The sequence below is a fragment of the Adiantum capillus-veneris genome, chromosome 12, assembly GCF_014529385.1.
Source record: "Adiantum capillus-veneris isolate H3 chromosome 12, ASM1452938v2, whole genome shotgun sequence".
Lineage (NCBI taxonomy): Eukaryota > Viridiplantae > Streptophyta > Polypodiopsida > Polypodiales > Pteridaceae > Adiantum > Adiantum capillus-veneris.
In genome coordinates this window covers 147,562,100-147,576,015 of record NC_140942.1, presented here as the reverse complement: position 1 = coordinate 147,576,015, position 13,916 = coordinate 147,562,100, and the positions used below count along the sequence as shown (strand labels likewise).

Genomic DNA, 13,916 nt, shown 5'->3' with positions numbered 1-13,916 from the left:
CATTTGGGCCCCTTTACCATTGGCCCCGTGTTGAGATAGACTTTTAACACTAACTATTGGTGGAGGTCTTCAATGAAGCTAACCCTAAGGTCTTTATGCTCCATTGGTTAGCCTTGCTCTTTGACAGAACATCTCTCATTTGGGCCCCTTCACCATTGGCCCCGAGTTGAGATAGATCTATAAGCACATGTCTATATCCTAACCCTTATTCCCGTTTATTCTCCCACATTAAATGATCAGTTTAATATGAGAAAATCATTTGGGGTGGTTAGATATTAGATTTGATGACATTATAGATCTTGAATCAAGTTCCATGCACTTTGCTCACTCAAATCTCCCTTATTTTTGGATCAAGAAATTGTGGGTGCAAGTCAAAATTTTGCAAAACTAAAGACACCAAGCTGTGTGAGGGTTACAATCCTAATCTTTACCGGAATAAAATGTCAAAGTATGCATTACCCAAGCTACATAGAAATGTATGCTTCGAACGTTTGAGAAATGGAAGTCATAGGAAAATGGAAAATCATGGGATTTTGGAAGTTTGAAAGTCCTAGGAATTGGAAATAGTCCTCTTGCAACTCACTTTAAAAGCTCAAAAATCTCATTTTGATATCAAGAGTGAATGGAAAATTAGTTATATCCTTGTCTTGGTCTATGAACTTTTTCATTTTCTCTAAACACTGTGTAGCATTCACAACTTTGTTGGGACCAAAAGCATTTTCTTACAAACTTTCTTCGAGTCATATGCTCCTATTGTTAAGTCCAGGATCTCTTCCAATCGAGGTTATGGGCATGGACATGGTTGGGGAGTACATGATAAAGATTCATCAAAACCCCTCATATTATCTTCCTACAATTGCATGGGAGGCAACCAAAAAAGTTCAAAAGATGCAAAAAAGCAAGATCTTGAGCACGGGATGGATGCAAGACATAAAGAAGTGTCTTAGGAGATAGTATGCATTACACTAGGGACAAGATGCCTCAATAGACTGTCACATTCGGGGACAATTATAAAATCTCAATCTCTCTCTCACTCTCTCTCTTCGTTTACTCTCTATGCACGCACTGTGAGTGCATTAAGTGGTATGGGAGCATGGTTGTTAGGTTGGGGTTAGATATGGATCAACAAACATTGGGATCTTTATGCTAATGAATCGAGAGGTCAATTCAAAGATATGTATGCTCTTAAATTATATATACCATCCATCTTTAATGTTCTACATATGCTTTGTTTTAGGTTTTGGGCTACTGTAGTTTAGTGCTATTCATTTCTACTCCATTTCTATTGAAGAAGAGTTCTTACATCTTGAGTATTATCGCTTCAATGTGTATCGCTAGTGTTTTACATAAAATATTGAATGATTTCCTACTTTCAAGCAGACCGTCAACTTTTGGGATGTTTTTAAGCTTACCATTCGAGCATAAATTTTTGGAACATTGAATACCTTCATTTAAGGTATTTCACTATCAGAAGTTTCAAGTTTTTTTAAAAAAAGACCAACCTTGCTCGAAAGTATTGAAAAATGGTTACAACACTCTAGAATTTGCAATTACTTAAAGTTTCTAAAGTTGAACGATGAGCTCAAGACTCTTGTTCTTGCATTAATAGCTTCGTATATAAATCAACAATCTATTTTGAAATCAATTCTAAAAACCTCTATATATTATTGATGACTTAAGTTTGTCTTGTCATATGATGTAAATAAAGAGCAAGGATCATGCTACCTCAAAAAGCATCAAACTATGTATGCTTCCATTTCTTACTCTTGCTTTGACATTAAGTCATACTAGCAAGCTTCCTCTATTGAAAAAAGAAGTCACTGTTGCCTCTCTATTGTTGGTAATACAAGTGAACCTATGCTTAAGTATAGCACACTTAAGAGAATTGAGTGGTTGATTCGAATTGGTTCATTGCATCTACTATCTTGATCTTTATGAAGTGTAAGATACCACTTCCTTAATGATGTATATTGGGTTTTGTAAGATGTCATGACTTGCACCTTTAATTTAGAGTGGTTTTAAGCTTCCTAAGGCATTATATTTGCTTAGAGATCAAAAATATTTCTTTATCATTTTCAACTGCATAATATACTTGTATAATTGACTATATTCAGTTGTGTGGATTGGCATCTTGTGGTCCTACTGTGATGTCTTGGCTCCCAAGGATGTTGAGTGATTGACAAGAAAGAGTTATATACATTTTATTTTGAGCTTACAATCCCTTGATAATATTCGTTTCACTAGATTGGTCAACTAGTACAATGATAATATTTGTTTCAATAGATTGGTCAACTAGTACAATGATGCTAACACAATTTGTATGGTGTCTTTTGAGCTTATCATGTTACATGACTTGCTGCATTGAATCACTAACATCTAGGTTGTTGAGATGTAAAAACCATATCTAAGCAAAGGTGCAACCACTTTGTAGCATACATTTGCACTTTTGATATCACTAAAGGCTACTCTCAAGAGAGCTAAATGTTTGGATATGTATCCCTTGTTTAATGTGTCTACAAAGATAACATCTTTGTCATGAGAATGTATTCATCATTTGTCTATCAAAGATACATTCTGATAAAGTGGCATGACAATAATAGTAGTGTGGTGATGCTTATTGTGCAATGGTGTTACACTGAGTGATGAGAATCTAGTACCTCTAATAGTGATGGTGCAAGGGTGTTGTAGTGTAGAGCCTATGTCTTCATCGTTCAAAACATGTTCAAGTATATTTTGTGTTGCTACTCAAGAAAAGGGAGTTTAATAACCAAGGTGGAGCTATTAGAGGATTTGAATACACGTGTTCCAGCTTGAAAATAGTGACATGAGGCAAAAATGAACGTGAGTGATATACAATTTGAGAGATTCATAGATGAGTGGTGACTATTGCAGTAGCTCTTACTATTAAGCGAATACTTAGATGAAACCTACTAGAGGTGTTTACACCTAGAATACAAGTGTTCAGAATCACCTATGTGTTACATGAAGAAGAGCCAAACACGAATGTGGGAAATGTACAATTTCAAAGACATCACCGGAAAAATAGTAATCATTCCAATAACTTTAATCATTAAATAAAATTCCTAAAGAATTAAATATAATGAAACTAGGGTAGAAATACATACTCATGCTAAAAAGGATTAGCATAAGGTAAGTGAAAACCCTTGGCAAATTTACACTTCCCACAGAGAGGCACATCAAACTTTTCTACTTTATTTTGGATGTAGTTGTTTACAAATTGTGCTACTCATATATACGTGAGGACATTTTGGAGGTGTTCATCATGAGTACACAAGACTTGATGAACACGGAGATACAATATAGTGGTGACAATCTTTGTAAAAATTATTGCAAAGATGTCACTTTTAGGAGTCTCTTGGTATTATCAGTACAAGAATGGAGGTCACCTTGACATGTTGGAGACCGCGTCCAAAGTGTCGCAACGCCTCGTTCGGTAGCCAAAATTTTGAGAGGTGCCCGAGGGCTTGAACCTTGGACTCGATTTTGGAAGGCCAATTCACTTGGACCCATTTCACCCAAACAGTCAAACAGGTAAACAATTACGCGATCTTAAGACGACCAAGGCTCACCTCCCCGTCTGACGAGCTTCGATGGTGCCCATCTTTAGGCTGAGACAGTGAAGGCTTTCTGCGTATGATTTCTCCGAGCTCCACATTTCCGGCAGCCCCCTTCGTCAATCTCGAACCAGTCTCTATCTCCCCTGCATCACATGAGCAGAAGAGTAAGTTAGCTGCAGGGGAAGACTCCCTTATCTCCATTATTTGCGAGATCTCTCGTCTGTTCTGCTCACTTTAATACCACAAAAACTTTCAGCTCTGAACACAACCTTCTGAGGTATCATCTCCTTTTGCTGTTACTCTTTGCCCGCTCCCTCTTGCCAATGGTGTGAGTGCAGACTGCCTTAAGATTGTCAAAGCTGCCACAAAATCTTTAAGTTAGCGCCCGCAACATGTGGAGGTCGATGCCTTGAACAGACTCTCTTGAACGACAGAGTCATGAGCATCGTTTCATTTCTGAATGCAAACTCTTATACATGAACATGAATTATTGGATGCTTTTGCTATGAGCTAGCAATGTTGCAGGAGAGAAATAGCATGAGTGCAAAGAAGCAGAGGAATGCGAAAAGCAAGGAGTCCTGAAGACTGGAACTAGTTCCAGATGTCCTTGAGACGGTAGAGTTTATGAAGTAGAATACCTCCAAGCTGCCAGATAAAGCTTTTACACGAAGCAATTGCTGTACATACCTTTCTGGTGAAGTTCCCCCATTGAAGTTGATGTGTCGGAGGTTGATGCCTCTTCAGTGTCTGAAGATGAGCTCAACATCATGGGCCTCTTGATTTCGGACCAGCTAGGAACCGATGGCAACTTTGTGAAGTTGGGCAAGGAGCTTGGTTTTACAACTAGGGCCCAAGAGGGGATCCCTGTTTTGGCCAATGTCCTTGCACTATTCTGAGGACTGGCATACATATAAAATCTATGTGAGAATGATCATCAAACAATCGTATCAACCACATTAACTACATACCTTGGATAGATATGATCTTTGTAAGGAACAAGTGTCAGCCTCTTTTCAGTTTCTGTTGCTTGGTTCACAGCAATTCTGAAATTGCAGCCGATAAGTCGATAAAAATGAGTCAAGCTGGCTATGCCAGCAAACTTACTGGCGTGCTGAAAACTAACACGTTTAAATCAAACATGGTTTTGAGCATACCCCTTAAACTATAACATTTGTGCTGAAAACAATGCACTTTTTTGGGCCTATGTAAGGCCTTAGTGAAGCATAACTCTTGGGAGCAATTGGGGACCATCAGATAAAGCTTGCTGATCAGTGCCACATGGCAAAGTAAATAATGTCAAACTCTTTTTTCCCTGTCGTATGAGTGAGGCATTAACTAATCATTGTCTTTTGTATATGTAGGTCAGTGTGAGAGATAGTTGACATTTGTTTTCCTATTTCTAGAAAGACGGGGCACTCTTCTCATCCTCTTAATGTAGGCTAATTGTGAACTTCCACCTTGTTTGACCTTCAATAATTCTCAAGCAACACTTTGGTGCTTGGTGCAACGGCTTCCTTGAGCGAACATACAGAGATAGACATGCTCTATCTTAACTCAGTAGGATGGTTTGTTGTTTTAAAATTACAGTTTACATTGACAAAGAACTACCTGGAATCAAAATCAGTGTTTCTTGGACGTTCTGATACCATGCTTAGTTCCAAAGAGTCAGGTGGCCACTCTATTTGAGATGGCTGTGTCTGAGCTTCTTTTTGCTCTACAACGTGAGACTTCCTGTCAATTTTTGTTTGTACCGGTACCTGTTTACTGAAGGGATCAGGTTCTTCAACATCATGCGTGACTCTGGGAGGTTCTTTGCATTTCCTCATCTCGACATCGACAGTCTCCTGCGGCTTTTCAAGAATTTCAATCGACTTACTTATTGTTCTCAAATCAGCAGGAGAGCTTTTCGGTTCAATCTTTTCTGAAAAATCAGCAATTGCTGCACAACCAATGAACCTCAGCTGGCATTCATATGTGCTTGCATGCACGTGTGTGTGTTTGTGCGCACACGAAAATATCCTCCACACAAACAAATTAATTAGACACTGATAGTTGATAACATATCCCTGTTTATTCAACATTTATGTGTGTGTGTGTGTGGATGCATAATGTTGATGTGAGATGTACTTATGTTTGTCAGTGAAAGTATGTGTAGTGAAGTGGCAATGTGCAATTTTTTGCAAAAAAGTAGTACCAAATCATTGGTGTTGCTTGGTGCAAAACCTGACACATTTTGCCTTCCCGGCTTTTGGTTAGTGACGTTGTGAGCTCCTCTTTGATGGCCTCCTTTGTCTACATCTACTATCTCTGCATCCCCTCAAGGCGGCTAGTCCTGTGTTGATGCTACCTCAGCCTTGAGGATATGTCAATCTCCCCCCACATTTTCTCCTCCTTCCTCCATTCTTCCTCAACCTTGAGATGTGCATGTAGAGTCGTGTGTGTATAGAGAGAGAGAGAGAGAGAGAGAGAGAGAGAGAGAGAGAGAGAAATGAAATGAAATGTTATATTAATGTCTTCAAAAGGCCACAATGACCTATGAGACCCGAAAGTTATGAAGTGGTGGATCTGATACAAAGTCAGAGTAACAAAATAACCTAACAACAGTACAAAACAAAGATATATACTATGGGGTCCTAAGTTGGTCTATGTGAGTCAAGGTAAAAACTAAGCAGAATAATGGGCGGCTCGTTGGGATAGTTGAATCACAAGAGATCTAGCATCGGTCGTTGGCGAATCTCATCAATTTCCTCCATGGTAAGTAGTTTGACCGGGTGCCATGTATGCCTGGCCAGCGTGCTCCGGATTTTCTGTCGTAGCCTTCGTCGATGCTGTGTAGTTCTTCGCAGTAGCGGGCGCCTGGATTTCCCCAGTTCAATCGCTCGGTTAATCAGTGTGCCTCTGGTGTGAGACGGGGGGGAGCTCTGCTGTGGGATTGGCTCTTGCTGTTGTCTTGTGTCTGCTCTGAAGAAGTCTGTGATCCGTCTTTGAGACTGGCTAGCCTCGCCATTCATCAGGCTATCTCTGTGTCTGCGCAGCTCGAGCAAGAACAAACCCAGGCATCTCTGATCTTCGTATCCCATGACTCTTGAGAGCAGTCCAAAACCCTCTCTGAACAAGCAATGGAAGCGGCCTCGTATCTCGTAGTAGACGGGGCAGCGGCATGTATAGTGTAGCTCTGTCTCAGGTTCCATGTTACATAAGGGGCATGTCCTGTCCTCTGCTGGTACTCCGCTGTATCTCCCAATCTCAATCCGCAACTGGTGGGAAGATGTGCGTAACTGGCCGATAGCACATCGTATCCCATGAGACAAGTGGGTATCCATGTATCTGGGTCTCGCCACAAAACCATCTTCCGTAAGCTGGAGGAGGTGGTCTCTGTAGAAAGCCATCTTCGTGCCCAATTCCTGTGCTGGTTATATCCATGTCCTCCTGGTGTCTAGCTGGGTCAGGTCTTGGCGGATGAGCTTGGTGATCTCTGACTGTGTAAGAGTGAGAGATGGTGCATCCAATGAGTACTGGAATGGTGGCAGCCTGTCTATGCCGAACCCATGTGCCTGAAACCATGATGTCATCTCCCCATACCAGCATGTTGTATCTCCTTGTATGGGTAGCTGTCAAGAGGATTCAAGTGCTATGCGAGCATATCTGTCTCTAGGAAGTGCCCATGTGCTGTTTATGAAGGAGACTGATCTGGTGAGCGCCTCCACCACAAGTGGGGGGGCCGCTAGCTCTGCTCGGATAATGGCCCGTGGTACTGATGCCTTGGCTCTAATGAGCCGCGAGATCATAGAGACGAGAGGTTTCTCCATGTTTCCCCATCCGTCTGAGCGACCCGGCCTCCCGTGGTGATCCAGTGAAGGTCCCCATATCTCGGTTCCATAGAGCAGTGCTGAAGCCACCAAGGTGTCAAAGAGCCAGAGCTTCGTCTGGGGCTCCTGAAACTGAACCTGCGAACACATCCTCTCCAATCTACCCAATGCTGCGTGGGCTCTAGTAAGTCTGGTCTCTGCTGCTCTTCTGAGTGAGATTGCAGGTCCGCTAAAAACCACTCCAAGGTAAGTGTAAGCGGCTTTGTACTCCACCGTCTCCTGGTCGTATGTGAATGTAGGTGCTGACCTCCTGATCCACTGTGGGGTGGTATTAAACACCACAACCTTGGTTTTACCCAGGTTGACAGACAAACAAACCACTTTCGTGGGCAAATGTATGCAAAGCATCCAATTGACGTTGCATTCCGTTTGGGGATTCGGAGATCAACACTATGTCATCAGCATATAACAAAAGTGGAATCCATGTCCCCGCCAACTGAGCACCTTTATCCCCATCGCTGTCAATGTAGTCAGAAACCTCATCCACATACTTACCGAAAAGAGTAGGAGAGAGCGGGCAGCCATGCTTCACCCCAATAGTGGAGTGAACCAGTGTAGAAAGTCCCTCCGGGGTGCGTACATGCCCTACTACTGATCTGTACAATGCCATGACCCCCCAAATGAGTTCTGTGGGTACTCCCATTTCCTGTAGTCTGCGCATCAATCTAGCTCTGGGGACTGTGTCGAAAGCTTTGCGGAAGTCCACAAAGCTACAATAGATCCGTCTCCCATGAGATCTGCCTTCTTCAATGATGGCCCTGAGTGTTAGGATATGGTCAAGAGTAGAGAAGCCTCTCCTGAATCCTGCCTGCCCAGTTGCACGTATCCCTTCCCTCTCTGCCCATCTACTCAGCTGTTGCTCCAGAATGGATGCATACAACCGTGCCAGTGTGTGCCCAATCATAATAGTGCGATAATTCCCAGGCTCCATGGGGTCTCCTGATTTGAAGATAGGTATGATCGTAGATAGGCTCCAAGAGTCTGGTAGGCCGTAACACATGGCCCGGTTAAACATAATTGCTAGAAGCTCTGCTAGTAGGTCTTTGGCATGCATGAAATGCTCAACGACTAGGCCATCATGATCATATGCTCTCCCAGTCTTCATCTTGTCAATAGCTTTCTTCACCATCTCAGCGGTGAAAAAGACACATGCGTGTGGGCATGGATCGGGGGGGTTGGGGAGGGCCGGCTGTCCATGTATTGTGTACAAAGATGATGCGTACTGCCCCCAGGTCTCTGTGGAGGAAATAGCAGGGGGGGGGGGGGGGGGGGACTGCTCATGAAAGAGCCGCCACGCCTCACGCGAGTCCTGACTCAAGAATAGCTGATATAGGTCCTGCTCGAGTCGAGCCAAAAAAGCCCTCTTCTTCCGCAGCACCAGGCTTCGGAAGTCAGTTTGTGACTGTCTGTGAGTGACGTCCCCCAACAGCACCTCCCTCTGAAGTCTGGCTCTAGTGTGGCGGCACTCCTCATCGTACCAGCTGTTCTGAGGCATGCTCCCTGATCGGCGGCTCTGCTCAGGATGGGTGTGTGGGTATGCTTCTGCTGCTGCCTCATGTAATGTCCGTGTCAGTATAGTAGTTAGCTCTTCCAGAGGTCGCCCCGGGTCCTCAGTGCATAAGCGTCTATAGATTCCGTCCATGTATACAGAATTCGTCTCCCGTGTGAATGTGCCCCTATTTTCACAAGAAGATTTAGAAATTTTCTCATGTAGGAAAAGGAGGCCTTTTTCAATGTTTTTCATACAATGCATAACATCATGAGCTTCTGCTCGGGAGGCACCGCATACCTAGCTAGGTATGCCGTGCCTCCCTCACAGAAGCTCATGATGTTGAGTCAAGTCATAATGTGGGAATTTGTCCAAAACTTCTTGTGTTTCCTCTTCCCACCTCCCCCAGGGCCCATCAATGTTTGAATCTAGAATGCTAAGGTGCAAAGTAGCATATCACTATGTAAAAATACCATCTCCGTGTGGCAATCCTCACCCACCTTCCATCAATCACCATGCGACCATGACGGAAGAACGTTTTTTCCCCCTTTGTCTTGCTTGTTTGATTTGGGGCATGGGTACTTTGCTTGTCTCTGCTTGTGCTCATGTCAAATGAGAGAGAGAGAAATGAAATGTTATATTAACGTCTTCAAAAGGCCAAAGTGACCTATGAGACCAGAAAGTTACAATGCGGTGTATCTGATACAAAGTCAGATAAACAAAATAAATTAAACTAGGATAACAAAATATAAATACTGCGGGATCCTAAACTAAGCAGTACAATGTGAAGACAATATGGGAGGGGAGTAGAGATCCATCTTCATCTGCACTTTGGACGACGAAAGAGTATGGCTTGAATCTTTTGCCATAGCCTCCTTCGAAATTGTGTAGCTCCTCTTCTCCCTCGGGGTCGTCTAGATCTCCCTAGCTCCAATGCTCGGTCTATGAGAATGCCAGTAGTGCGGGTAGACCTCTCCACCGTCGCTGGTTGCTCCTCTGTCTGTTCTTCTGGGTGTACAGTATCTAGTGTAAAGAAATCTGTGATTTGTCTCTGGGGATGTCTCTCTTCACCTCTCCTCAGTAAGGTTTCTCTATGCTTGTGTAACTCAAGTAGATAAAGCCCAAGACATCTTTGATCCTCATAACTCATGACCCTAGATAGAGGCCCAAAACCTTCTCTGAATAGACAGTGAAAACGGCCTCGTATCTCATAGTACACTGTGCAATGACATATGTAATGTACTTCTGTCTCTGGCTCTAGATGGCATAAGCGGCATATTCTGTTATTTGCTGGTGTCCCTCTGAATCTGCCAGTCTCAATCTCGAGCTGATGTGAGGACGTGCGTATCTGGCCAATGGCACAACGCAAACCATGCGAAAGATGTGTGTCTATATAGCTAGGTCGAATTACAAACCCATCCCCCGTGAGGTGGAGAAGATGCTCTTTATAGAAAGCCATCTTTGTGCCCAACTCTTATAATGGCTCTATCCATGTCTTCCTCGTGTCCAACTGGATCAAATCCTGACGGATGAGTCTATTAATCTCTACCCGTGTCAGAGACCTCAAGGGTGCCTGAAGAGAGTATTGAAAAGGAGGCAACCTGTCCATGGTGAAACCATGTGTCTGAAACCATGATGTCATCTGAGCATACCAGCATGATGTATCCCCGTTAAGAGCTAATTGTCTGGAGGACTCTAGAGCCACCCTGGCATATCTGTCTCTGGTAGTATCCCACAGACTGTGTACAAAGGAGACTGATCTTGTGAGCGCCTCAATCTCCATAGGGGGGGCAGCTAATTCCGCTCGAATGATATCATGCGGTACAGAAACCTTGGCTCTAATCAGCCGAGAGATCATAGATACTAGGGGCTTCTCCATACACCTCCACCCATCCTGGCCTATAGAAGGTCCCCAAACCTGCACCCCATATAACATAGTAGAGGCAACCAGAGTATCAAAGAGCCATAACTTTGTCCTAGGTTCCTGGAACTGAACCTGTGAACACATCCTCTCCATTCCTCCTAGAGCCGCACCAACTCTAGTTAGTCTAGTCTCTGCTGCTCTTCTCAAGGAAAATCTCGGCCCAATAAAGACTACCCCCAGGTAAGTGTATGCATCTGTATACTCCACAATCTCCTGACCATACTTGAAAGAGGGTACTGATCTCCTGACCCATTGCGGTGTGGTGTTAAACACCATAACCTTGGTTTTACCTAGGTTAACGCACAATCCACTATCCTTTGCAAAATTGCGTAGTGCATCCAACTGTCGTTGCATACCTTCTGGTGAGTCAGATATCAGCACAATATCATCAGCATATAGCAACAATGGGATCCACGTCCCTGCCAGCTGTGCACCTTTGTCACCCTCTCTATCGATGTAATCAGACACCTCATCAACATACATACCAAATAGAGTAGGAGACAATGGGCAGCCCTGTTTCACTCCAATGGTAGAGTGAACTAAATCAGATACCCCTTCCGGAGTGCGTACCCGTCCCATCACTGATCTGTACAAAGCCATAATCCCCCAAATCACCTCTATGGGCACCCCCATCTTCTGTAGTCTGCGCATCAATCGAGCTCTTGGTACCATGTCAAATGCTTTACGAAAGTCCACAAAGCTACAATATATTCGTCTCCCATGTGCTCTGCCCTCCTCAATGATGGCCCTGAGTGTCAGAATATGATCAAGAGTGGAGAAACCCCTCCTGAAGCCGGCTTGACCCTTTGCTCGTACCCCCTCGCCCTCTGCCCAATTACTCAAGTGTTGCTCCAGGATGGATGCATACAACCGCGCCAATGTGTGTCCAACCATGATAGTGCGGTAGTTCCCAAGCTCTGTAGGGTCACCAGCCTTGAAGATGGGCACAATATTAGACAATCTCCAAGTCTCAGGTAATCCCTCACACATGGCACGATTGAACAACACTGCGAGAACCTCCATCAGCATATCCCTGGCATGTATAAAGTGCTCCGATACTAGACCGTCATGATCATATGCCTTCCCGGTCTTCATTCTGTCAATGGCCCTTTGTACCATCTCAGGTGTAAAGAAAGTGCTCGTAGCTAGGCAAGGCTTGGTAGGGTCTAGAAGGGGTTCCTGTCCAGGAACCGTATATAATGATGTCGCATATTGGCCCCACACCTCAGGTGAAGCAATCACTGGGGGAGGGGAGTGCTCATGGAAGAGACGCCATGCCTCTCCTGAGTCCCTACTCAAGAACATCTGATACAAGTCTCGCTCCATTTGGGCTAGGTAAGCTCGCTTCTTCCGTCGCACAAGGCGTCGGAAAGCAATCCGAGACTGTCTGTAAGTGATGACTCCTAAAAGAAGATCCCTCTGAAGCTGGTCTCTCATCTCTCTGCATTCTTCATCATACCAACTATTCTGGGGCATGCTCCCAGAATGTCGTCTCTTGCCCGGCTGAGTGTGTGGGTATGCCACTGATGCAGCCCCGTGCAATGTCTCAGTCAGTAGCATGGTGCACTCCTCCACTGCGAGGCCTGTACCATTTGTGCCAGCTGTGCCTTCCAATAGACGGTGCCAGATCTCCTCTGAATAAACGAAATCAGTCTCTGGAGTAAATGTATAGCGGGTGTGTGACCTGCCTCCTGATGTCTGGGTTGTACTATACTGAAATTTAACGGATAGTGTCAAGAGAGCATGGTCTACTGCTATGCCCACTGGCCTGGCTCCCACTGTGAAATCCTGAATGCAGGGGATAAACCTCGGTTGTGTCATAACATAATTCACTGTACTGGCCCCATGCCTATGTGGAAAGCATGTGAAACCGGCTGCTCCAGGAAATCGATGTAAGCCATTAAGTATGTCTAATCCATGTGTAGTTGTCATTTCCATGAGGTATCTCCCATACTCCGTTTGCTCTCTGTCATCTGAGCATCTGTCAAGCCCCAATTCACCCACATTAAGCTCTCTAAGCATCTCATCTGAAGTGTCGTAGAAGACTGTTTGCGAGTTCCCCGTTCGGGCATTGAAGTCCCCTAGGAGAATGATATCACCATCCCTAGAAAACTCCCAAATGTCATCATCTAGGATAGAGAAAGGCGCCTTCCCTCTCGATGCGGCATACATTGATGTACTGGGAGGAAAGTAACATATGGCAATATATAGGAATCGACCTGTGTCAGGTCTCAGTCTCACCCACATATATCTAGCATGATCATCTCTTCGTACAATATGCAGTAATGGTTGTAGTTCCTCTCTGAATAGCACTGCTACTCCTCCTGAACCTCTACTCCCGTGCTCAGATCTCACATTAGAGAGAGAGAGAGAGAGAGAGAGAGAGAGAGAGAGAGAGAGAGAGAGGAAGAAGAAGAAGAAGAGAATTTTAACGTTGTAGGAAACTATTCCAACAGATCTCAAGAGAGAGAGAGAGAGAGAGAGAGAGAGAGAGAGAGAGAGAGAGAGAGAAGGGCGCACCTTCTGGGATTTGCAAGTCAGTGGATATAACTTCATTAGCATGGTTCCACCCAGTTTCACACATATCGTCAATCTCATGTATTGAAGCTGGTGAACTGGGAGTGGTGGTTGATGAGGAGCTTTCTTGATCTCTTGCATATACTCTTTTACTCCATTTGACACTCTTTTTCATCTTCCTCCGGTTCTTTTCAGAGAAATTAGCAGAGGAATCTTGTCTTTTGCGGGGAAAGTCAGAGGTTGAACACGAGTGACCTTGCTCAATTGGCATCCATGAATGACTTGGATGGATGCATGGCATGTAAATTGATGGTGGTACTACCACATTTTCATTTGACAGCAACAAGGCTGGAACTACTGGAAATGAAGAAACTGCCAAATGTGAAGGAACGCAAGGGCCATTTTCTATCGTCTGTACGCTTTTACAGTTTTGTTTCCTGTCACCTTCAATTAAGTGCGGGCCAGATTGATCAATTGAATGGTCGATACCACTATATATAGTATCATTTGCTTCATCCCAAATTCTGCGCACACAGCAT

At 44.1% G+C, this 13,916-nt stretch overlaps 1 protein-coding gene across 1 annotated transcript in view; it reads right to left on the bottom strand.

Moving 5' to 3' along the window:
• Positions 1–3,197: 3,197 nt before the first annotated feature.
• LOC147446654 (uncharacterized) overlaps positions 3,198–13,916 on the bottom strand; it is a 95,883-nt gene continuing 85,164 nt past the window's right edge. The window contains exons 6-11 of the mRNA XM_086525844.1: positions 13,381–13,901; positions 5,187–5,517; positions 4,547–4,621; positions 4,266–4,477; positions 3,848–3,937; positions 3,198–3,721 (exon numbers count right to left, since the gene is read on the bottom strand). Coding sequence (XP_086381970.1) covers positions 3,561–3,721; positions 3,848–3,937; positions 4,266–4,477; positions 4,547–4,621; positions 5,187–5,517; positions 13,381–13,901 — 1,390 coding nt within the window. The 3' untranslated portion in view covers positions 3,198–3,560. The remainder of the gene's footprint in view (positions 3,722–3,847; positions 3,938–4,265; positions 4,478–4,546; positions 4,622–5,186; positions 5,518–13,380; positions 13,902–13,916) is intronic.